The following is a 26139-nucleotide window of genomic DNA, read 5'->3' on the forward strand; positions in this document are numbered from 1 at the left end:
TTACTATTATATACTATATTATGACAATGTTATTATTAGTAATTATATATTATTACTGATGTATATATATATATATTGTTAAGATGGAAAAGCAGTTATATCCATCATGTTTTGCTCTTCCTACTTAATACCGATACAATTCATACTAGTGATACAATGATCCTAGCTCTTATCATCAAATCAAATGCCATATACATATCATATCAGTTCGTCTCTGTGGTGAAAAAAAAAAAAATTATATGAGAAATTAAACCATTGAAAAACCTTGGCATACAATTAATTTGAGTTTTGAATAAACAAACAAAATCAGCAAAAAGAAAAGTGTTAACGTTACTGCCGTAATAAATTCCGAAGCTAAATATGGACAAAATGAAAGGCATTAGCTCGTCTTGGATAAAATTAAATCGACTGCATGAAATTTCATCTCTAAAAAGTATTTGAAAATAAAAATGAGCGCTTTTCGTAGAACACAAAATGAGCTGCAAAGAAAAGTAGCTGCACCGATTAATAACAAAAACATGTCAGCAGCATAATTTTATCTATAAAACAGAAAATAAATTTGATAATTAAAACTAAAATGAAATAAAGTATTAAACATAATACGAGTATAACGAATGCGAAATTCATAAATTGCACTTAGCAGTGGAGTGCGACGTAACGTTAATTAATCGTCCATGATCAATGAAGATGCTTCAAACATCGGTTTTGCGCACCTAACACTCAGTAGCCAACAACAATGCCAGTAATGCCAGTAATACCAACAACAAGAGACGGCGTAGAAATATAGATTGCTGGCAGTCGATAGTCTGAAGATTCCTCACAATGCATTTCTCTGCTTGTGAAGCACGCCAATATTTTCCAAACGAGTGATTCTATGCAGGCGCAGACGCAATTTATAAAAGCAAGAAATTAGTCGAGATTTCGCTACAGTTGCATTTAGAATCCATACAGGTGCTAACAGATTCAGCTCGGTGCTTTATAAAGCCAGACTTAACTAAAAATCCAAACGGTTTTGTGTTTAATTGTGTTTAATTTTTGAAAAAAGAAAAAATTTAAGTTTAAAATAGAAAAGATATTAAATCAAATCTCAAATACAAAACCTATTGTTGCTTTTGTACAAAAGTTACGAAAAAAAAAAAATTCAAAACGCGCGGTCAAGTTTCCAGCCGAACACAGACGATATGGAGTATCAAAAAGCATTTCTACTAAAGTTATTTAAGATTTTTACAATCCTTTTATGCTTTGCAACAACAAATGCTGACCATCAACAACAAAGGTTTAGAACAAACACCGCAACAACCACCAGTACAACTAGCACGGCTAGTACACATACGTCCGGTTGGCTGGGCCCCGAACTAACGATTGTACGTCGTGTTTATGACGATTGCTTGGATAAAACCGATTTTATTGCTTGCCTAAAGCAAAAGGCATTGCAGGCACTTTCACGTGCACTCGAACAGGACACTATTAAAATTGTGGATGGGCTTGTATTGGAACGTCAGAATCACACGGAGACACAGAGCATCATCGATGCTATCGCTGACGGTCGTACTTTCCAACGTTTACAGTCACTAGATCGCGCACTACTCACTCAAGCTGATAAGCTTGTGCGTACCCATGCGCTCAAGATTGACATGAGCGTGGGACGTCAAGAAAAAGGAAAAAAGGGTAAGAAAGGAGGTGGGCATGTTAAGTATGTCATAGCTGCTCTACTTACCGCCATGGGTATTGCTGGACCAATCGGATTAAAAGCACTTGCCGCTATTGCTGGTAAAGCATTAGTCATCAGTAAAGTGGCACTCACAATTGCCGGCATTATAGCTCTCAAAAAACTATTTTCGCATGATCACCACGAGGAGACCAGTTTTCAGGTGCATGCTGGAGACCACAACAGGTAAGAGCAATACCAGCGGTTCCTCCACTGTTTAGTTTGAAATTTATTTCCAATTATTTCCAATTTTATAAAAGCAAAAAAAAAGGAATAACAAAATTTTAATACAAAAGTTCAATTCTTGAAACTATGTGAAATCTTAGGTATGAAGAATCGTATAGTATATCCACTATTATGTTTCATCGAAATAGTAAATAGTAATAATATAATACCTGCTTATTTTATAATAATAAATATATAATAATTACAACTTTAAATATAATTATAAATATGTTTTAGTTTTCTCTGTTCTTATAAAAATTTTATTATATTATTTTTAGACGCAGCACCTATGTTATACGTCCTATGAATAAGGCCAGTTCTGTTCCAGCAGCTGCTGCTAGCGCATCAGTGGATCCATACCGTTATTATTATGAGTACCATTAGTTATATATCTACATACATTCGCGCGGCATTACGGCCGAACGCTTGCAATTTACTTATTGTAAAGAAAGTCCCTTATATATGTATATTTTAAATTTATTTTTGTTTAAAATCAAGAAAATTAAAACAGCTAATAAACCAAAGAACTATACTCTCTATAATATACTAATATTTACGTATCTAATTAATAATCGACTACACTTAAGATTCATAATTGTTAAAGGCTTATAAAAAATTTTTAAAAACAATTTAATAAAAATGCATTAGTTATTATTCACTTTTTTGCCCTTCAAATAAATATAAATAGTTGTTTTCGGTGAGGTTCGGTAAAGTACAGAGAAATTCGGGACTAACAATCCAGAAATTGCAAAAGCAACAGAACATCATCTAAATAATTTTGGAATGATTTTTATATTAAATAATAAAAAATTTTAAAACCTAAATAAACAGAGTGTTTAAAACCTGACCTTAATCCATTGCAACGAAATGAAACTGAAGTCTTACAGCAAATTCAATTCAATGAGTATTTACTGAGTGATGAGAGTAAATAAAAGGAGTTATTTTTAAATAGAAAAGCATACCTCAAGAAGAACAGGAAAATCTCTTCTATATCTATATATGTATGGTAAGTAATATCTTTTAATAAGCACACATTCATACGAAACATAATCCATCATCTTAAGTAAATTTTTTTAATATTAACTTTCGCATTGTGATATTTACAATCTAGTATGAAATATTTATCTTATCCATATATAAAAATGAACTACTTTTGCTTAGAATCAAATATTATATGCTTAATTAAATATCGGTAGAAATCACAGAACAACTGTTCCACATATATTGCATACCCTTAATTAATCGTTAAAAATAAATCAATAGAATTAAAACCTATTTATCAAAATAAATCAAGTTATAATGAACCTATTTACGGCCGTTAATAGTTGGGATAGGGATAGCTTACGATGCTCTAGGGTTGTTAGAAGAATATTTCTTTGTAATCCTGAATCTTCTCGTAATATAATTTTTAACCACGTATTATTTTTGATTTATTTTCTTTATTATTTTTTAGTTTAATTTCTTTATCTTTACAATATATATTTTTAAGGTATATAGTTTTAATACTTATTAACTACGAAAATTAACTACAATAATATTATAAATAATATAATTCCTGAAATAGGAAAACGATTAGTATATTCGAAAGGGTATCCAACGTTACCGACTGGGCTACGCTGGTAGTTTGGGGATCAAAGTTACCGACTGGGCTACGTTGCTAAGAATCAACGTAACCGACTGGACTACGCTAGCAGGTTAAGAATCAACGTTACCGACTGGGCTACGTTGCTACGAATCAGCGTTACCGACTGGGCTATACTGGTAGGTTGGGGATTGCTAGTTCTATGAGTTCAAAAAATGATGAATTTTAAATTGAAAGAAAGTGACAATTTTAAGCCAAATCTAACATAATTTGTTTTTACGTTAGCCACAGTTAATTCCAGTCTAAACAATCAAAAAACAATTCACAACTATATAGAAACCATTTTCATTTCAAGGACCAACAAAAATTGATGATATAAAATGATTATAACCGCTAAAGACTAAGAAGAATGGAAGTGATTTCATCCAACAATAACCAACTATAAGTGTGTAAGTTAAAATTTTAAAAGGATAATCAAATCAAAATAGCAAATCAAAAGGAAAAACATGATCTTAATCATTATAAAACATTCAATTTACAACGATTCTCTCAGCTACTTCTTAACTGAAAACTCCTGCACCAGGTCCCACAAGCTCCAACTCTTCATTTAAAGAAATTCGTCAAATGTCTCTATAATACGGTCTTTAAACTTCCGCTGGAGAGCGTAATATGCTAATACCGTCGTTTTACCGTCAGCTTCAAAATCTCTCTAACTTTGTGTTGTAAATTTTAGTTATTTTCCAAACCACGCTGTCGGAGGGGCATCTATGTTTCAATTCATATAAACCTTATTTTGTACTGTCTAGTAAATGCACAAACCCATTTCCATAATCCTTTTACTTATTCAAGCGCTCTCTGCAGTTATTTTTTATAAGCTGGATCGTGTATGGCGCCAGGGTGCATTTTTAGCTGTGTTCAGAACCTAAATGTAAATGTCATCTAGTGGTTACTGGGACATCTGACGTTATATTAGCAAAATGGTATTTTGTGGCAAACTGTACACAAATATTTAGTCGCATCTCAAACCTTAAGCTTAATAATAATTCACCGTCCTCTGGTTTTCACTTCATTTGCAAAAGCTTAGTACAATTCTAAACCAAAAGTTCGGTTGCCATACTGACATCTGTATATCAATATCTGCTTTGAAATATTTTATTGTCCCACAAAAAAAACTTCATAAGTAAATCACCTGGTTGGTTGCAGTAGCAGGCCGTTAGATAACTTCAACCTAGATAACTACCTCAATTAGCGATTTTTCGCCGTTTTGCTACCACATTCCTCGCAAGAACCCTAATATAGAAGAGTAGAGACTAAATCCATCCCGCCGAATTTAGGTAATTTAATAGGCCTTTCATCTTCATCGTTGAGTAGTCTGATAAACTATCACGTAAGTATTTTCCTAAGAACTTATATCTTCTGGACGCTAAAGCCGGGTATTCACAATGAAAATGTATTATTGTTTCTTTCTCCTGCGGGTTTCCAACTGTTTGCTATTGGTTATTTATTTAAAACAGGTCCAATTTATTAAAAATCTGGCATAACGTTGCGTTACAATAATAATACCACGTATAAAGCGTTATAACATCCAATATATTGAAATAAATTAATGTACTCAGTGACTCAAGCCCTATAGGTGATCAAAAACAAGTATATATATATATATATATTTTAAATATCAATTTCTTACTCAAGCTATCACTTTAAGCCATTGACTACGGCTTCTGGATAGTAATATTTCGTTTTCCTGATCACACCGATATGACAATGGATTTGAGTAGAATATTCTTAAAGAACATTAATATATCGATACAGCTTACTTGTCGTATGGAAATATGCCAAAAGGAATATCTGCTAGTTGTTAGTGATTTTCATGCCAAAATTTTCGGTTTCATAGCTGGTTATCTCCAAATTTAAGATTTACACAAACATAGTTCTATTCGTTGCCAAATAGAAATTCGCGAAAAATTGAAATCGTTTTAAAAGAGTATACATCTATTTTCCTGTTTTGGTTCAATCAAATATATGAAATACATTGATATGCGAAAAAGGCTTGGAAAGGGTCAAAATGTACTATCTGCATTGAAATTTCTTAAATTATTGCGTATCAAAAATTTGGAAATTGGTCACAGGCTATTACCGCCAGATGGAACAGTTTTTTGTAGTGCAAACCTCACATAAACAGTTCTAATGTTTTAATTTATTCCTATTATTAAATACATAATAGACTAGATATTACGATTTTGGTAGCATTTCGACATTCCGGGATTCCGATTTATGATTCCATTTTTATAAAATCTGTTTTTCTGAACAACTTTCCAGATTACATTACATGTCTACATATCTCAGATATCAGCTTTAAAGTCGCATATTAAGAATTAGTAGGCGCACCAGATGATACCTTGTTACCAGTTGTTTGCGTAATTGTGCAACGCATATAGAGCTTATATATGTGAATATAAAACGTATAGTCGTAAGCACTGTGGGACTTCTAAATATACAAGAGAATATAAATATAATGAATATGAAATATGATTGTATGGATATAGTTCAAAAACTGTTATAATTGAGACATGATAGATATTGCAAGAAAAATTTATAAACAGTTGATAGAACTATGTTAGATGCTTTAGACACGACTGAAATCTTCAAAATATGTACCTTAAACTTTAAATTGTATCTAAAACAGATATATTTCTATGAAAATAAAAATAGGTATATATATATATTGTGGAATTTATTGGATCTGATATTGGTTAGCATTATCAATGATTAGTTTCGGGTTTCGGTTTCTTCCAGCCTCATCTTCTTGCATTCCTCGTAGCTTCCCTCATGGTGTACGCAATTTGATTGTACACTAAAATGAACACACGTCAAAGCGCCATCCTTCATTCACACGTCACACCATGCTAAACAAATACAAGAGTATATATATTTTATTTTAAATAAATTTAATATTTTTCATACATTTTACTCCGTTTTTTTTGATGATTTTTTTGCGTCCTCCTTAGGAGTTGCTTTGCCCTTCTTTGCTTTGATGACCTGCATAACCTTAATGGCAAACTCATCATTCTCATAACCCTTACAAAGTTCCTTGATTTGTTTCAATTTTTGAGTGAACTTGTTTTTTTCGACTGTCGTTATCAATCGATTGGTACGAATGCGATCAAAATTAGCAATTACTATCTGTAGTTTGTCAATTGGAGTGCGATAGCCAATGGTTTTATGGAATCTTTCCGTTTTCGGATTGTACGGTAATCCTGTCCTCCGCTGGTAATTGCTATCGTAGTACTTTCTGAACCAAATCAGCATTTTTAGATTTGGCATGAACTGATAACGTATAACTCTCGTTATGTTAATGGATTTATTGACCTTTAAGCTGTTGAGAGACTGTTGTAGTAACAAATAATTGCTCATGAAATCACACTCTTGATTTGTGTAGAATATCACTTTTCTCAAGTTGATGGATGACGGGTGTAAACGATGTAGAAGTTGACAGAAAACTGCTCCTGTACACAAATCCTCAACATTGTTAACTTTCGCGTCAACCTTACCATTTATCCAGGTTAAATATTCATTAGACAGATTAGCTGCGGTTGGTGCGAGGGGAAATAGAGAAAATTTGGCCATTTTCTACAAACAGACAAAAAGTTTGAAGTTTACCGAACTATATGAAAAAGTACTTAAAAAAGCTAAAAGAAAAACTGAAATTTTTGATGGCCAAAATCTGCGGATCCAAAGTTTACATTTAATTTTTACGTAACAAATATAAATCTATAACTTATTTCAAAAAATTTTACATATCATATTACTATATAGATTTTTAAAAAAGAAATGATAATGTGATGAAAATAAAATTTTTTTGAATATAGCAAATATTATTTATTGACACAAGTACATTCAGAGTTGTCAATGTTTAACAATTGATATATTTGACAGTTTTATGGTAATTTGTGACGTGTGCGAGTTAGGCTAAGTTGATTCTAATCCAAATAAGAATTTTTTGGAATTCTTTGCACTGCACACATTTAGCCATTTATCAACACGTATCGACACATCACTACATTATCGGCACAACCTAGAATTTCCCTCATTTAGAACACAACTTAGCCTAACTCGCACAGGTCCTTAGAAAAGTTCATAAGCACGATGTCATACAATTATAGACAGTAAATTGTCAAATGGTTGCTGCACTTTTATGCTCCTTTTAGGTCATGATTCATGACCATTAAGTCATGTTATGTCGTGGGCCAAATCACAATTGTCTATTTCGTACTTTAGTACCACTTTAGTGCTTTTAATTTTTGCCCAAATTGAAAAGGTAATTATTTTTGTGTGAATATGTAAGCATAGAGCTCTGGGTTCATGTTATGTAGACAGTTATGGTTACACCAAATAAAGAGGTTTTTTCGAACAGTAGTGAACTATAACAACAAAAATTCATTTTATATTATTTTAATTAATTAAATTTTTGGCTGACCATACAGCTGTTTCAAGTATTGTCAAATACCAAATACCCATCATCAGTGGTCTTGGAAATAATTCTTATATTTAATTATTCGTAAATAATTTTTTGAAACTGCAAGTACCAGGAATCGAACTCGTGGCCCTGCCAAAGTCGAAGCTCATAGTCAACGCACCTTAACTAACTGGCCCAAAGCCGTATTTGACTTATATGTTAGCACATTTTTCTAAAGTTTTGTTACCAATTAGTTTTGTGACTTAATGATCATGACCTAACAGAACGTATAAATGCCGTAACCCTTCATCATTTGACTATCTGCATAATATAACCATTAGCTTTTATAATACTTTCACAATTTCTCTCTAAAGCTTTATGGTCATCGAAAAAATTTGACTCAACGTAGTCAATTTTTTCTACTTTGAGAATCTTCTATTTTCTATCAGAAATAGAAACTCTGCAAACGGGTATAAAAAATATTAATAAAATAAAAATTCATACTTTTTGATTTACTCTAAATAAATCTGCGATTAAGAGAAATGCATATTCTTTTTCTTTTTTCAAAAAATTATATATTATTGAAAAAAAATCGTATGTGAAAGTGAACTCAAAATTCTTAAGCGATCTTTGACCGACCTAGGATCTCCAGCTTTAGTACAATTGTTATGCAAAATATCCATAAAAATGGTTGAAGTAAGAATACTACAAGAAAATTTCTATAAATCTTCAAAATCTTTTCTGTCTGGGCTTCTTAAGTATTAGGTTCAGACTGTCATTTCAGTATAATCGCTAATGTGCACACATCTTTTCCTCAAGAGCAATGTATATATAATATCCATTAAAACACAGATATCGATTATCTGTTTTCATATAAAAAAACAAAAATTATTATGACGAGACCAATTATACTGAACTTAGTGTTATAGTATAAAGTACATAGTTACTTCATTTGTAACTTCCACTGATTTTAAAATAATACATATATATGTATATGAATATTCTATGTTTACTGATAAACATGTACATGTGCATAGGTATATTAAAATAAACTTTATTATATAGTTTTTTCAGACGTTTTGAAATCTCTTATAAATATTCTTGAAATATAGTAGAACTGCTCATGTTTTAGGAACAACCTTAGACTTGGGAATATATTTATTTGGTAATTTTTTAAAACTAATTTCATGACCAGCCAACACACTGACAGACGGTCACTATATGTTAATCTTGTCTTATCACTTCTCATGTCTCTACTGCTTGTTTTACTAGTCCATGCTCTCTGGTTCAGATAAATTGAACTGTTCTAAAGAAAATATACATTTTGATTAATCATATCTTCCTAATATTAAATTTGAAATATTGCAGTATCAATAAGATTTTAGGAGGCTGTATATGTACTATATACTACATTTTCTTGGTGATAACATTTCATATGAAATTTACTACTAATTCACTCAATATTTTGATGATTAAACCTTAATTTCTCTACCATACGCTCATGCTTTCTGGCTTAGATAAAACTAGTCCGCTAAATATTAAGCCCCTCTGCTCATATCTCTCTCCCTTGATCACTGAAATGAAGTTTCCACATTGCTGTAGAAATCTTCCTCACTCATTCCTAATAGGTCTAGTCCGCTAGATATTAAACTCCTCTGCTCATATTTCTCTCCCTTGATTACTGAAATGAAGTTTCCACATTGCTGCAGAAATCTTCTCCACTCATTCCTAAGAGGTCTTCTAATGGATTTAAGTTTCACGTTGTTGCTTTCGATGCTTTCCACCTACTCTGCTCAACTGCGCAGGATTGAACTCCAGTCCCTTGCAGTTTTATTCTGTTCAATTGAATTACAATTGTTGCTATTGTTCCAACCCATATTGATCTATATAGCAAAATAAAAAGTATGAACGGTATAAAAGGTATGAACGATGGGATAGGTAGGTCTTACTTAAAACCAGCCTGGGATAAACAAACAAACCTGGTCACTTACTAATTGTAATAACCAAGAATCAATAAAGCTCAAATTAATGTTCTTATTGGCACATAAGATAGATGGGCGAACTCATGAGAAATAAATCTACAATTAAAACATACATTGATGTGATTATTTAGCAAGTAGTTATACCCTATCCTCAATTAGGCTAGGACACTGTTTTGAAGTATTTTTTTTTCTAATAGAAATAAAAGACGGAGACCTGTTGAAAACTTTATTGCTGTGCAACCATGTACTTAAAAAGGAGCCAGCATCTATATGGAGGGTTGTTTGCGCACAGTTATACTCAACCACATTGATGTTAACTCCATTACAACAGGTACCGACGTATTATTGAAATGGGATCGACAAATGCATCGCATAGGGAGGGTGAAAGACATCGTGATATTGCCTTTAGAATGCACACCTCTATGGCAGGCAAGTAAATATATACTCAAAGAGCATTTGTAGTTGGGCTACAATTTCGGGATCGGGTCAGCTACTGTAGGGAACGAATATAATTTAGTCGATTGTTCGATATTATTGTACAAATTGCACTTATGCAACAATTATCTAAATGTTACACTTTTGATACACTTTTGATAATAAGAGTAAGATAAGATTTGTCCAAAAAGATTTTATTTTTATTATAGTCCCATCGGCGACATTCATTGTGGTGTTTATAGTTTCGTCCAAATGATATATCAAAAAAGTCGCGCCTTACAGGATTAGACATTTGTTTCAAATACAATTAGATCAGCAATATAACAAGTAAGAACAATAATCAATTTATAAATCTAAATAAACAAAGTTATAAATACAAATACTAATACAAATAAAAATTTAATAACAATAATAAGAAATTACCGATAGAATTACATTTAAAGTTTTATTCAATTAAATTTTACATTTTTTTCATTTGTACAGAGTTCCACACTCGCATCGCTTTAGGAAGCTTACACTATATTTTAAAATGTTAGCTATACAATATTTAAATTGTTCGTTAAAACAATAAGTGCAATTTTCTTAATATAAATAATTAAATAACTTATATAATGATTTAAGCACCACAATTCTATGTGATTAAAATTCAGGTTTAAAAATAGAATGCATAATCCATAACTAAAAAATTACTTACAATCACTTTATAAACATATATTACCTTCAGAACAGGGCTTTGCGAAGAATCCATTAAAACATATAGACTTTATTTACATTTAGAATATTTATTATAAGCATTCTTGCAGTGGCGTAACTACATTTTTTAGGCCTGTAAGCAAATTCTAACTAAGGGGCCCCTACCAACATACTAAGGGGCCCCTCTTTTTATACTCTTTACACAAAAAAATGTGAAAAGGATATATAAGGTTTGTCAAGATTTTCGTAACGCATTAAAGGAAACGTCGGAAATACCATTAAATATATATCAGTACAATATATATATACTTTTTCAGTTCAAACTACTCTCTCAGCTTTTGAACTCTTCGAATGAAACTTTACACACATACTTTTCGGGAGCCGACCCTGTTCACCATTTGATTTGATTGAAATTTGACGTCTATTTCTTGTAGCTGTGATATAAACTTAACAATCGGATATGAGATTTCTTCGTTTTTAATAAAGGTATTCAAATGGAATTTGGTGTATACAGTACTGATATTTGCAAAAGACAACGTACAAAATTATTTTTAAATGGGTTTAAGTCTAGATATAGCTTTCATATAAGTCTCTCGATCAAGACACATATTTATCTTAGAAAAACTATTTTATTTCATAAATAGGTTTAATATTTTATTTGAAGTACATACATATTATGTACTTTAAATTTAAAATTTACGTATCTTTTATAAAATGCAATATGAAGTTATTCCAACAAAAAACGTTTCGTCCCACTTTTGAGAATTTATTAAAAATAAATACAATGAATACAAAAATTTATGGTGGGGCCCCCTAAATTCGGGGGCCCGAAAGCGTTGCTTCCAGTTGCTCCCCTGTAGTTACGCCACTGCATTCTTGTCTACAACAAAAGAACAACTCACTCCACCCTTTTCAGCTTTTCACCAAAAGAGCAACAAACTTATTTATTTGAATTTTCAATAAATGCGAACTTTGCAAAATAATATATAAATTTAATTTAATAAATCTCTAAGATCTCTTTCAAAAAATAATAATTAATAATAATTAATTTTTTTTTATTTTTTTTGAGTTTTCGTAACCATCTTAAGATTGTTTTATGCGTTCACACGAGAGTTTTGCATGTAATCTTAGCTGTCAATTTTTGACAGCTATGTTAAGATTATAAACAAAACTCTAGTGTGAATCCAATATAACCATCTTATTAAGATAGTTACGAAAATTCAAATAAAATAAAAAGGTTAATTTTTGCAAACCAAAAATTAAGAACAAAAACCGATATTATACCGAAGACAAACATAGAACTGAACCAACATATATTTTTTTTTAATTGAACCGGAACAAAAACAAAGTTCGGATTGCAAGTCCTTGTTATTATCAGGAACCGTAACAGTTATCATCAGTTATCATTAAAAAAATAAAAATCAACTTATAACTGTTATTATTTGCATTTTAAAATAAAAGTTAAAAAATAATAATTAAATTTCCTTATATTATACTCATCAAAAATAATTATTATCTTGTGCTTTTTATTTTTTCATGCAGAAATAACACTTACATTCTGCTTTTTATTTTAAAATGCACAAATTATTGTTATTTTTGTCTTATAAATATAAAAATCAAAAATAACTCTTATTTTTCAAAATAAAATATAACAACTCACACTGGAGTGAAAAATATTTTTAAAAACAAAAATATAAAATGCATTTTTCATACAAGGTAGTTGTTTTTGTAATCTCATATAAAATGTATTAAAGACACGCCGTGTGAGTAATATTTTATTTTCAAAAATAGGAGTTATTTTTGATTTTTATATTTATAAGGCAAAAGCAGAATGTAAGAGTTATTTTTGATAAATATAATATAAAGCAAATTTAATTAGTATTTTTTGAGTTTTATTTTAAAACCCACTCATATATATAAAGCATGCATAATATTAAAGATAAAAGTTGTTAGAATGATAATTATATACTTAAATATGAGTTTAGACAACTTTTTGTTGTTGTTTTTCTTTTTTTAAACATTTTTAAAATAACTGTTTTTTTTGATCCCTGATTATTATAATTACAATCAAATCTTTAATTTTTCAGTTAATAAAACTGCTTCTTAGATTATCTTATGTTTTGATTATTTTACTAACTGCTGAAATGGATAACATCGGGAGTGCGAGCGTGTGATTTACGAAAATAAAATACACAGCGATTTAAGAGTGAAATACACAGTAATTTGAAAATCGAATCGTAAAGAAACATTAAAACATATTCTGAAGGCACAAGAAATGAGAGTGACCGAAGCAAAATGTTACCATAATTTCATTAACTCTGCATCTACACTGGTGGCTTGTTTTTTGGCAAGAGATTTTTGCATACACCTTCATTTTTTTTCACTAGCATTAAGACAGTTCTTGTAATATATATTCTCTTTTGAAGGTAAAAATCTTGCCAAATTCTAGCCAGTCTAGACGCTGAGTAAGAAAGGCACTCAAATGCAGTGCTTCTGTGCAGAATGCTATCTTTAATTGCTTTCACTCAAATAAAGGACATGACCAAGAGTGTTTGTAAATCCCGCAAGCAACGCACGCAGCGCTATTATCTCTTCAGACAGCAAGTGGACCGGTTAAAATAGAAGCTAATTTTAATTTGTTGCATGCATTATTTATTATTAATTTTTCTTTATTCATTGGGAACTAACCTTAGGGAAGTGTTTGTGTGTGTTTTGTAGTTGTTATTGTTGCCGAGCCCATGAAGAACTTAAATTCTTAAATTCTTAAATTAATACATAATAATGTCGATTATGTAGTAGTGAATTACAGTTCCATTGATTAACATAACTAAGAAACTAAGTGTTCATTTTTTTTTAGGTTTTTGAATTGAAAAAATAAAAATCATCGTCTTCGACCGTTTCATTGCCATTCCCGGTTTCGTGCTCATTAACTACGGTGTGATCTGATGTCGATACAATGGAATGTACTAGATTTCATCCAGTCACCTCTTCGCCCAATAAATCCAACTTGACGACATCCTCTGGTAAACACTCAACATCCACTTCGGATTCTTGCGTATTGATGCGGTTCAATGTCATCATAACATCAGGTGTGGAAGTAGTGGCGCGGTGTGTTGAATTTGCAGTTTGTAGAACAGCAGCTTGTACAGCTGCGTGCGCTGCAGCTGCTGCAGCTGAGGTAGACGGCACAACCTTAGTACTACCAACAACAAGACTTTGATGATGAGCTGTTGAATGTTGTGTAGACGTCGGCATCGGAGCCTGATGTGCCTGAATGATAACATTATTGCCGATTGTTGCAATATGCGATGAGGTAGTCGATGCAGTGCCAGTTATTGCCCCCGTTGCATTGGAGGCATTTGCTGCTGCTGCAGCGGCTAACAATTGTTTCTGTTGTTGCATTTGCTGAAATTGTGCCAAAGTCAGTGTTGTCGTTTGGGGTTGAGTGTGTATGATTTGCTGCAATTGCTGCGGTTGCAAGTGAACAATCTGAGGTTGAGTTTGGTGAGAAGTGGAATTGGAATTCGTTGCAGCTTGTATTATGATTTGTTTGGGTGTCGTTTGTAGGGATGTTGTCGATGAATGCTGCTGCAATTGTTGAACAGGTATTATGTGCTGCTGAATTTGGACAGTGGGTTGTGGATGTTGAGTTACTTGTGTGGAGTTCTGTTGGTGTTGATGATGATGATGCTGATTTTGTTGGTGGTGTTGGTGTTGTTGTTGTTGCTGCTGCTGCTGTTGTTGCAATTGTTGTTGCTGTTGTATTGCATTTAATTGCTGCTTAATGCTTTGCGGTTGATGATGTTGAACATGTTGTATTGTTTGTTGTACATGCTGTAATTGCTGGGATGGCACCTGTTTTGCTGGTATACCAGCGTCTTCAAACGCCTTCTTTTTTAAGGCTTGTCGTATTTGTGAACTGAAATAAATAATAAAAGTAAATGTATTGTTTGTTTTAAAGATATTGATATGTTTTGTCCTCTCGCTATAACCTTTGCTTAAGCGGGTATTACACATGATTCCTGGTGGTTTACTTGGCGCGTTAAAATACAAAATTTATGCCAAGTCTCATGTGTAATAGCAAAATTTACAGGAATTACAAGCGCAGCGATAGAAATCGAAATATATTGATTTTTCGTCTGTCTTGCTCGTTTTTTTTCGTATACAAACGGATTTTTGTCGGCTTCAATGTAAATTTCATTATGTTTTAAGCCATGAATGCGAAAACATCATTTCAATGCGCGCATAATACTATTTTTTGTAGTAGTATTTGCTGAAGAGGGTTCAAAATGTCGGCAGTGAACGATGTGTAATAGCAAGCGACGTCGCTCCAAGACATCGCACCAAGAATGATGTGTAATACCCGCTTTATAAAAGATATTGCAAAAGGGCACTTCAAACTTAATTTCTCATATTAATTGGACACTTACACTGTACGATTTTTTATGCACAAACTTATTTTATTAAGATCATCAGAAAATCGCATTATTGACGCATGCAACATATCAATTTCTTCATCAGTCCATTTGCTGTATTTATTTCGTTACGTATATTTGCAGTATTGTTAGAAGAGTCATAGCGAGAGTACAAAAATTAGAAAAAAAAAAGATATATCTTATTAACTTTTAATTGTTTATGGCAGAAAGCATAGTCCAAGATAGTATTTATTAACACCAACTGTTATTATTCTTAACGATTCAATATTTTAACTGAGGTATTAACTGAAGGCAAAATCTGTATATTTATTTATTGTGCTCAAACCTCTATTTTCTCAACCAAACTGGAGCTTTGTCACTGTCTTGCCCTCATAACCAAATCATGATTACAAATCCACGCCCTCAGCATATTGTACAATGACAATACCCGGACACACATAAATACAACGACATACATAAATAAGTAAACTACGGGGTCAGTTTTTCAATCTTCATCAAATCAATGGTTATTTCTTAACCACTTGTTTAGAATCTGCGGTTACCTATTACCTATTTGCATTCAGTTACCATTTTCATTGTATTTATTAGTAATGTCAATAATAATCATTGTTATCAAGTATATATAAATAAATAGGCTATGGGCCGAATTTTCACTTTTGGTTAAATCAATGGTTATGTTACCATAGATTTTTTTTAACCACTTCTTTAGAATCTGTGGTTACTTGTGTGCATACATTCATCCATTTCATTGAAGCGAGCGACTGTCAAAGCGAACTAAGTAACATCAAACCTATTCAGAAGTGAAACTAGCACAAATAAGGTTGTATTATATACATTTTTTAACGTATATAGTAAGAACATAAGTTAAGTAATATATATACTTAAGCCAATAACTGACCTATTGTAACAGCATTTACATTAGAACTTTCTTTCTGAGAGAATGTTAGCAAAAAGCATACTTACTGTCTACACTTCTTCTTTGTCATCACAGCTGGAACCAAAGCGTGGAGCTGTTGCATTTAACATTCTGATATGAATTTTTATTGGACAGAGTCTCATAACTATAACCGAGGCATACAGATGACACCCGAGTGTTAATGGTACAATATCCAGTATTAAAACTACAGCATCATTCAGTTAGTACATAATGCACCATTCTTATTTTTTATATTTGTCATTTTGAGCGCTTCCCACCAAATTACAATACCCGTAATACCAGAGAATCATTCAGGCTATGAAGTAGGTCGACCTTTAAATTTAAGGAGTCATATACTAATTTTTACCAGTCCTTTTTGAAATGCTTAACAGGAAAGATAAAATGCTGATAGTTCTAAAATCTTTTACGTTGGTATGTGAGGATTTTTTTATTTCTAGAACTAATATGACTATGCTTGATTTCATTTGATTTCCTTTACAGCGATTCTATAATAGAATATGGGTGCAAATTTTTCTTAAATTGAATAGAGAAAATATTGCCAATTCCTGGAGATATCATGGGTTTAGAATTGATTACTAAAATTGTCTTATTTTTCAAGTTTACCAAATTCAAAGCTCCGCTTCGATGTTATATTAGTATTTATTAAAATAAAAAATAAGTTTTCACAGGCTTCTTTAGAAAGGTGGTACACGAATATTCTAAGAAAATAAAAAGCTGTATTGCTTTGAACTTAACGAGTAGCTCCACGACGTAGACTCGGTTGTGCTTGGAAGACTGATGAATCAGTACATAAAGCGAAAGTTCAAACATGACTTACTACAACGATTAATATGCATTTTTAATACGTCACCACGCCCTACTTTGTTCAAATAACTGATAGAAGAAAAACTAATACCTAGAGTGAAAATAACCTGATCTCTTGTAATATAATGTACCTAACAAAAAGAATTTATTTAAATTTGCATTGGAAATAAATTAAATTTCTAGCTAAATTTACTCGATAAAATAGTTTCCAAGAATGAATGCCGAAGCTATTCTATGGACGCGTAAATGTTCAAATTGGAAAGGTATTTCTATTCTACCATAAATAACCAAAATACTGCACAATATTATATTAAATCGTATTATGGATACCCTAGATGAAATAATATCAAAAAAACAAGCTGGATTACGCCGTAACCATTCGTATATTGATCACATTAACACCATGAGGATTATTATCGAACAATCTGCTGAGTTTAATGCTCCGCTCTATATGACTTTCATTGATTATGAAAAAACTTTTGATGCTCTTAAAAGGAATACTATTTGGGTGACTCTGGAAGCATATAGGATTCCTCTCAAGTTGATAGGCATAATAAGATGCTACATATCAAAGATGCTACAAATAAAGTTTAATATGCGGGCCAACTAAGTGAGTGTTTCCCAATAACATCAGAGTTTAAAGAAGGTTGTGCTCTGTCCCCACTGATGTTCATAACGACACTAGATATAATCTTTAACGACGCTAAATTTAACGAACGAGGTATACAATTTAAATTATATGAAACGCTAAACCACTTGACTTACGCCGATGATGTTATATTACTTTCTTCCAATCACAGTGAAATGCAAAGCATGCTTACCTGACTAATGAGCGTCTCTTTGAAAGCTGATCTTAAATTTAATACGTCAAAATCATAAGCTATGCGTGTCTGCAGTTAAAATTTATCTGCCTTTAAAGTTTATGATTGTGATATTGATGTCGACGATTTTGGGTACCTGAGAAGCTTACCCGCGAGGCTGGCACTCTCTTAGAAATATCTAAACATCTTCAAAAGCAAAGCGTGCCTTTGCCTCATTAGCTAGAGTTTGGAAAGCCGCTAACATCGCTCTAACTCTACTAAAGTGGAAATGTTCAACGCTCGTGTAAAAACTGTCTTGTTGTATACCTGTGACACATGGCATATAACAAACAACGCCGTTAACAAAATGCAATCATTTTTAAGTCAATGTTTACGGTGCATTTTACATATTTTCTGGCCACATATCATCACTAATGCCAGACGCTTGGAGATTACCAAGCAAATTGATATACTAAATAATATCAAAAAGAGAAAATATGGTTGACTCAGTCATACCCTAAGAAAGGATACCCGCGCAGTATAGTTCGCTCATCATAAGAATGGAACCCGATTAAATCAAGAGGAGAACGTTCAAAGACAACATGGAGGCGAACAGTATTCGCCGAAACATCGAAATCGTTCAACGAGCTTAGATACATGGCACGGAGTAGAGAAAACTGAAAACTTTTTGTAGGTAGACTAACTTCTTAAATATAAAATCAATTTACAATTGTATATAATCTTGGAACATGTCATAATATTATTAATTCTATGGAAATATAACACCGTTTAATTTGTGACTCATTGAAATGTCGAGAATTAGTTTATTTTTTACATTCGCTAAGTAAACAGATGTGGATGATACCTTGATAAAATAATTATAATTATTTTTATTTAAAAAAAAGCTGTTTTTTCTCGGAAATAGCAAAAAAAAATCGTAAAGTCACGTATTATAAATATATTCCACGTGACTTGGAATGATGAAAATTTTGTGATAGAAACGAATTTAAAATAGATTGATAAGAAGTCTTCTCATAAACTATATTGGTTGTTAATTGATTGGGCTATAAAAATATGATATTATTATTAATATAAACTAAGCGAATACGTAGTTTGAAAGTCTATTAATAATTTTAATAGTATTTCAAATCTGTAGTTATGCCACTAGAATTATTTTGAATTTTAACGTATAATTTTTCTTACCCAGTTGGTGCGTCCGCGTTTGGATGCAACTGCATTGTTAAATCTCCCAACCGACTGAAAGCTTGTCCAGCAGCGGTGAAAATTTCACCAACCTAAAATTGAAAATTTATTTATCTTTACTTATATTTAAAGATTATATATGAATATTTCTTTATGACAATACTTTGATATTTGCTACCATATTATTCTGGAATTATAGACTTCTGGAACTTCTAGACTTTTCAGTAATTTATATATTGTGGCGGTGAACAGTCTAAATCTGTATTTGTTTACTTTTTAAAAAATTCATAATAAAAAAACACTGAAAGCGGTTTGCGTTGGATTTTTCCCCACTCCTCACTTCAATATAACGTAAACGAAACGGCGAGAAACGGCGACTGCTCTGCAGGAAGCCAATGACAATCGTAATTTTCGCGCAAAAACGCCAATTATTTATTTATCCCAAAAATACAAAATTTTCTTTGTCAGACTTTTTCACTTACTTTTGTTGCTGAATTCATACTGTCCGTACTGAATTTACTAATATTAATAGTAAACTATTTGCTCAAAAAACTTGCACAGTTGTCAAAAAACAAAAAATGAGAAATTGACATTTGACTTTTCCGATGTTTGGGATTTTGTGGGATTTTTTGTGCGGAATAATTACCCAGAGAAATTATACTGTCAGAAATGCTTAAAGCGACATCTGTAGGTGAAATATAATTACGTTAACGTAATGAATTTATTGATTTTTTTGTAAATATATATGAAATCTCTTTTTTATTTTTATTCATTATGCTAAACTAATGCTAAACTGCTGACATGTTAAAATGTTAAGTGTGTGCTAAATAATTTGTTTAAAATATCAATATTTTACCTTTTAACATATTGTCATGTAGTAACACATGCTAATTTGTTAAATAGTTAGAAAATTTGCAATTTAAATTAACGAATGAGATCTTGTCAGTTTATTTGTATGCAATTTTTAAGTGCTGGCTTTAAAGTTTCAACAAGTTCTAGTCATATGGCAATATATATATATTTACGTTATTTTTATTAACCCATTTCACATATTAGTGTGAGTTTAGCATGCTAAATATATATCATGACAGAAACCATTAACACTATTAATAAAAGGACTAAGTTAAAAATATTGAAAACCATAGGAAATACGGTTATCAACAATGATCGGATCAATTGTGTAGCATGGTCCTGACGTTCTGAACTAAAATGTGTGGAATCTACATTTATAATATTATAACAGTCGAACACTCTAAAGCCTCTACTAAATAAAATATATAGAAAAGTAAAATTATATTTATAATATTTTATTATTATTTCTGATTTTAATACCTTATTTTTTACTTTGTAATATTTAAGACCATTGGTATTACTTTGAAAGTTTAACTTGAATGATTTTATATATAAATATGTATATTTGCTATGAAAACTCTGTTTAGCAGATATTTAGCATAACCCTACTTTTCTTAATTTAAGAGAGGGGTTGGGTCACAATTATTCAGTGGGTCTAAATAAAAGAGTTTAGAGAAATTGTTCATTTTAGTGGGCAGTTCATGTAACAATGGTAGAGCTTAGACTATATATGTATATGATACAGTATACTGTCGATAAGATTCAAACACAAGACTGCAGTAATTCGGGTACCACACTGTCTACATTTTTTCAATGTAGAACACTCATTTTTATATTTTCTATTTATTTTATGAGTATAGTAGTCGTCAATCCATGTAAGAAATATCCAATATTATGAATGCCTAATTTAGCAAACCTAAAATTCTACCGTTGACTGTATAATTAGTTATATAGAATAATTAATTCTTTAAAGAATTTTGCAACTGTAATAACATTTCCGACTCTATAATGTCGATCAGGTAGAAATAGGACCATTAACATATGTTGCTATTCTAATTGTTTGATTGATATTTATTGGCCATTTTTTGTGACAGGCAAATAGGGAGTCTGCTCATATTTCGTCTGCACCCAGGTCAAGGGTTACATGGCCAACATATTTGAAATGTAGCACATCAGACTTGCCACATAAAAGCAAATCAGAAGTATATATACTAATATTTGTCTTAACTGAGCTGTAGACATCATAAGGTTAAGCTCGGCCTACCCTGTAGTATCTCCTATTACACATGTCTATCTGTGCTCTTTAAAAAAAAAAACAGAACACCTGTTGTGTCTATGTCCAGGTGTGTCCAAAACCAGGCTTAAACTTTTGGGTGCCCCCTTCTTTAACACACTCAGCGATATTTCCCGCATTTGCATTGACCGGACACTCGCATTTGTCAATACTTTTTGCAGATTTTAACTTAACCATTCTTCTACCCATTATTGAGAGCAATTGTGGAATCAAAACAGCTTTCTTAGCTAATTGAGGTGGATTTATTCCTCCACTTATTTCAACTATCTAACTAACTAACTGGATTCCCATAACATTGGAGAGTATGGAAAATAAACTCATAGATAGTTGTGATGTGCTTCACTGAAGACATATAAATTCCTTTGTTAATATTACGTTGGTGAGGAATATAATGAAAAACACTAACACTTTACCATAGATCACTGTATGCTGTATTACCATGCCTGTGATCATTTCACATCCTCGAGTTCTCATTACTTTTAACTGCGCTATTGCGCCTAGAATTTTGTTGAGAGATCCTTTTGTTATTGGAAGTACTGACTTCATTTAGATATTTTAATATTAAATCAATTCTTTGAAGTACTTTTTATTGGTCTTAAGTAGAAAATAAATAATTCTTGAATTAACTTTTAATATACCAGAGAAATCCCATCTACAAATCACTAGGAACCCAAAATCAAATAACTAGGAAGAAGAATATCTTGTTTTTAGTACAACACAGTGGACCAATAGGCGGTTTATGTGATATCTGTCACAAACTTATATGCTCTTCAAACATGCGTTTAAAACCGTTTAATGTGAACAAACTCCTAACTCACTCATTGTGAAATGTGTATTGTCTTTAGGCCTCTAAGACTCTCTAAGAGTCTTAAGCTTAAATTAAATAATTTCTCTTTAGAAAGAACGCAGTGTGCTTAATTGCAGACCTATTATATAATAACAGTAATATGTTTACAGCTTAGAAACCTTTGGAACTCGTGCTATGTAGAAATTTGGTCCAATCGTATATATGAAATTAGTACTTCAGTATAATGCAATGTCATAAACGGACATTGTCTAGAGGCTATCAAAATTACTGAGTTTGAGCAAAAAATAAAATCTTTTGGTAACAGCTGATTTAATAGCATCTGATGTAAACACTTAGCATGCTTAAATAGCTTAATGTGAACTAATTCCTAACGCACGCTGTGTGAACTGCGTATTGTTCTTAAACCTGACTTAACCTAACTCTTTAAGAGTTTTAAGCTTAAATTAAATAATACACTTTTTTAGCAACAAGTTTATTTAATTTTTCCTTTATTTTTAGTGAGTTTTTGTCAAATACATTATACATAAAATTTTTATTTTAATTTAATTCGAAATTATTTATGGCTTTAGTTGGGTACACAATTTAGTTTTGTTTTATAGAAAGTTTCTTGCTAAAACTAAAATTATGATTTAAATGAGTTTTTTTTTTACCAAAGTTTTAAAATAAGATTTAGCTTTTAGTATATTTTTAATTTTAAGTTTGCATTTACTTTTGTTCTGTTTTAAATTATTATATATATATATATATATATGTATTTATATATATATGTTTAATTATAATATAGGTTTTTTACCATACAAACTATAAAATATTTGTTTAATTTGAATTTTTTTTTTAAATCATATACACGTATATTTTTAAAATATAAAGTATAGATTTAAAATTATATTTTCCTTTAATTTTTCCGTCTTGCAATAAATATTCAAAATGTTGTTTTTTTTTTTTAATTTTAATTTTGAATTTAATTAAAAATGCGCTCGACAATAAAATACAATCAGACTTTAAAAGTTTTAACTAAAGTTGACTACAATAAAATTAAGTTATATTAAAAAAATTAATAAAATCGCACAAAGTTACTGAATAATATTAAATTTTTATAGAATATGAAAAAATTTATATTTCAGCTAAAAGAATTATATATCATATAAATAATATTTATTTATTCATTTTTTATTTACTTAAACAAAGAGTTGCAATTCTTTTTTATCTATTTTTTATAATAGTTTTCATTAAAAAAAAATTATGAACAATTTTTTATATATTTTTCACTTCACTTTTTGGTAATCACAGTTTTATTTATTTTTTTTATTTTACTTTTATTTCACTATATGTGTATTTTTTATTTGCTATTTGTTTTTGTAAGTGTTTTATTTGTGTAAAATTGTTTTATTCTTTTTTTTAAAGAAAAAAAAAAGAAAATAGTTTTTTCGTATAATAAAAAATAAAAAATATACAAAAACTCACTACAACTCTCTTACATGCATTTGCCATTGTTTTTGCTTTTCATTTCAATGTTCTTTCAGTATTCATTCCTAAGCTTCTAGAAGCCTTCAAGAACGTACGCTCCTTTCCACTCATTTTCATGGAAGTTAACTTTTAGCTTCTCCAGCTCCTCTAGTTCTTTAGTTCTCCAGCTTCTCTATACAGTATTCATTCCTAAGCTTCGAACGCTCTTTACGCCTCATCTTCCACTTTCATGGAGGTTAGCTTCTAGCCCTCTAGCTCTTTAGTTCTCCAACTTCTCTATTCATGAACCCTCATCTGTGACTCCTTACTTTAACAATTTTTAATATTATTATTATTATTATTTGTATATTTAATATATTATTTACTATTACGTATTTTATTTTTTAAATTTGTTTCGGTTGAACAACAAATTTTTATTGCACGTAGATTTATGTATAAATTAATTATTATGTTTAAAATTTCCTGAGTAGTTCATTTTTCTTCGATTTGATGGAGCTTTAGTATAAGATACAAGATACTTTTTCACTTTAAAACTTATTTAAGCTTATTTATGTAAATTCATGGTGTAAAAATGTTTAAATGCAAAAGTTTACATCGTCGTGAGTCTTAATAATGCCCTGAGTTTGCTATCTTTTCATTAATCTTCTTATATTAATTATTACGTTTTTTTCTCTTTATGCAATAATTAATATGTATTTTCTTAATTATTTATTATTTTTAACTTAACAATTTTTACTGAAGTTTTTTGTTTTAACTTTTATTTTAAAAGTATTTCTAAGGAAAATTCAATCTCTTTAACTATTTTGCTTATGAATTCATATTTCAAAATTTTGCGTTTTTTCAGTTCAGAACATGCCAAATTATATATGAAAGTTTAACAGAAATTCATAAAAACTAATATATATATATATATAGTAAATAAATTAAAAATAAATACAATAATATACAATAAAACAATAATTCAAACATTTCTAATATTTTCCTCTCTCTCCCAACGGAATAGAACTTTCTGCCCGATGAACTCGACTAAACGATAAAAAATTAATGTTCATTAAATTTGATTACAATTGATTATAATTAAAATTATTTAAAATTAAATAATTAATTATAAATAAAATTTATTATGGTTGAAATGAATTATGATTAATATTGATAGTGATTAAAATCGATTATGATTAAAATTGAAGATGATTGAAATTGATTCTGATTAAAAATGATTCTAATTAAAATTGATTACGTTTAAAATTGATTCTAATCAAAATTAATTATGATTAAAATAAATGTAAATTAAAAAATGAATTATTGAAATGAATTATGATTAAAATAAATTACGATTAAAGTTGATTGTGATTAATATTGAAAATTAAGAGCTTAGAGCTGAATAAAAACATTTTAATGTTGGACTTGACTTGTGTTACTGTAATACCTCCAAGTATACAACTAATGGGTCTATTGGTTTCTTGTTTTGAAGATAACAGCAACTTTGTTGTAACTGTAACATTTTTTTGTTACATAATTATGTTTTATATTTTTTAATACTGGTAACAGAATGTTTTAGTTGTTATTTCACCTTGTGTGGTGGAAATGAAATTTAAAGTGACAATATATAGATGAAAATAGCCTTGTTATTGATCTATTCTAATTTTTCAGTAACAAGAATAACCGGTATTATTGTTATTTTTTTAATTACCTATTATTAAGTTAAATGTTTTCTAATTCTTATAACAAGATACCTGCTTTTTTAAATTCACCACGTTTGGTGGAAATGAAATTTAAAGTTACTATGCATATATAAAAATAATCTTGTTATTTGTCTATTCTAATTTTTCAGTAACAGCAACAACCAATATTATTGATATTTTTTGCTTTTTTTCAACAAATATAAAAAACAAAGTTAAGATAAAATTACGATTTGCTGTGTGAACAAGTTTTTAGCGAATCAAGCTAAACAAACTAAATTACATTTTAAATTATTATTATTTATGTTATGTGAACTTACTATTAGGCTTTGTTTTTGATAAATTCCACAACAATTTCTATATAATACAATATAAATAAAAAATAATTAGATTTATTTGGTTGAAGTTTTTTGTTTTATGAAATTTCAAGCTTATGGTAGCTTCGAGCATTAAGGGAGATATATTATTAAATTTCAATAAAAATGTTTGATATTAAAAATGTTTGATATAATGTTTTACTGTTAATAATTAAACTTTACTATTTTTAAAATATAATTCGTCGAAAAAATAAAGTTCTTTATTTTAAACTAAGAATTATTATATTCTCGGTAGAAAATTGGACTTCTTTGTAGAATAAAACTTGATAAAAAAGTGTTCATTCAATGTCAACTGAAACAATTGGTAATGCATAAGTATTAAAATAAATCAATTTAAAAATAAATTTAATATAATGCAGTGAAAGATAAATTTAGTGAAAAATAAATATAGTGAAAAATAA

At 30.2% G+C, this 26139-nt stretch overlaps 3 protein-coding genes across 5 annotated transcripts; 1 reads left to right on the top strand and 2 right to left on the bottom strand.

The window, feature by feature from the left end:
• The first annotated feature begins 1181 nt into the window (after positions 1-1181).
• LOC119688227 lies at positions 1182-2448 on the top strand. Its single transcript, XM_038102907.1, has 2 exons — positions 1182-1894; positions 2212-2448. The coding sequence occupies exons 1-2, from the start codon at positions 1182-1184 to the stop codon at positions 2315-2317; spliced, it is 819 nt and encodes a 272-aa protein (XP_037958835.1). The 3' UTR covers positions 2318-2448.
• A 3774-nt stretch (positions 2449-6222) lies between these two features.
• On the bottom strand, positions 6223-7281 carry LOC119689499 (microtubule-associated protein RP/EB family member 3-like). The gene is made up of 2 exons (XM_038104332.1): positions 6480-7281; positions 6223-6421 (listed from the first exon to the last, which is right to left on the bottom strand). The coding sequence occupies exon 1, from the start codon at positions 7140-7142 to the stop codon at positions 6483-6485; it is 660 nt and encodes a 219-aa protein (XP_037960260.1). The 5' UTR covers positions 7143-7281; the 3' UTR covers positions 6223-6421; positions 6480-6482.
• Positions 7282-13129: 5848 nt separating this feature from the next.
• Positions 13130-19846, bottom strand: LOC119689345 (putative cyclin-dependent serine/threonine-protein kinase DDB_G0272797/DDB_G0274007). 3 transcript variants are annotated; one of them, XM_038104162.1, is made up of 4 exons: positions 19744-19846; positions 19262-19353; positions 15512-15610; positions 13130-15000 (listed from the first exon to the last, which is right to left on the bottom strand). In XM_038104162.1, the coding sequence occupies exons 1-4, from the start codon at positions 19759-19761 to the stop codon at positions 14055-14057; spliced, it is 1155 nt and encodes a 384-aa protein (XP_037960090.1). In that variant the 5' UTR covers positions 19762-19846; the 3' UTR covers positions 13130-14054. The 3 variants fall into 3 exon arrangements, with proteins under 3 accessions (XP_037960090.1, XP_037960091.1, XP_037960092.1); XM_038104163.1 differs by lacking the exon at positions 19744-19846 and adding an exon at positions 19425-19730; XM_038104164.1 differs by lacking the exon at positions 15512-15610 and having other exon boundaries at positions 19744-19845.
• Between the last annotated feature and the right edge of the window lie 6293 nt (positions 19847-26139).

The sequence above is a fragment of the Teleopsis dalmanni genome, chromosome X, assembly GCF_002237135.1.
Source record: "Teleopsis dalmanni isolate 2A chromosome X, ASM223713v2, whole genome shotgun sequence".
NCBI lineage: Eukaryota > Metazoa > Arthropoda > Insecta > Diptera > Diopsidae > Teleopsis > Teleopsis dalmanni.

Coding starts and splice junctions, on each gene's coding strand:
- LOC119689345 (XM_038104162.1), bottom strand. Junction 15,611..19,261: donor AACGCGGACGCACCAACTGG/GTAAGAAAAATT, acceptor AAATAAATACAG/CAAATGGACTGATGAAGAAA. Junction 15,001..15,511: donor TGCATAAAAAATCGTACAGT/GTAAGTGTCCAA, acceptor TATTTATTTCAG/TTCACAAATACGACAAGCCT.
- LOC119689499 (XM_038104332.1), bottom strand. CDS start 7,142: ATGGCCAAATTTTCTCTATTTCCCCTCGCACCAACCGCAGCTAATCTG.
- LOC119688227 (XM_038102907.1), top strand. CDS start 1,182: ATGGAGTATCAAAAAGCATTTCTACTAAAGTTATTTAAGATTTTTACA. Junction 1,895..2,211: donor CATGCTGGAGACCACAACAG/GTAAGAGCAATA, acceptor TATTATTTTTAG/ACGCAGCACCTATGTTATAC.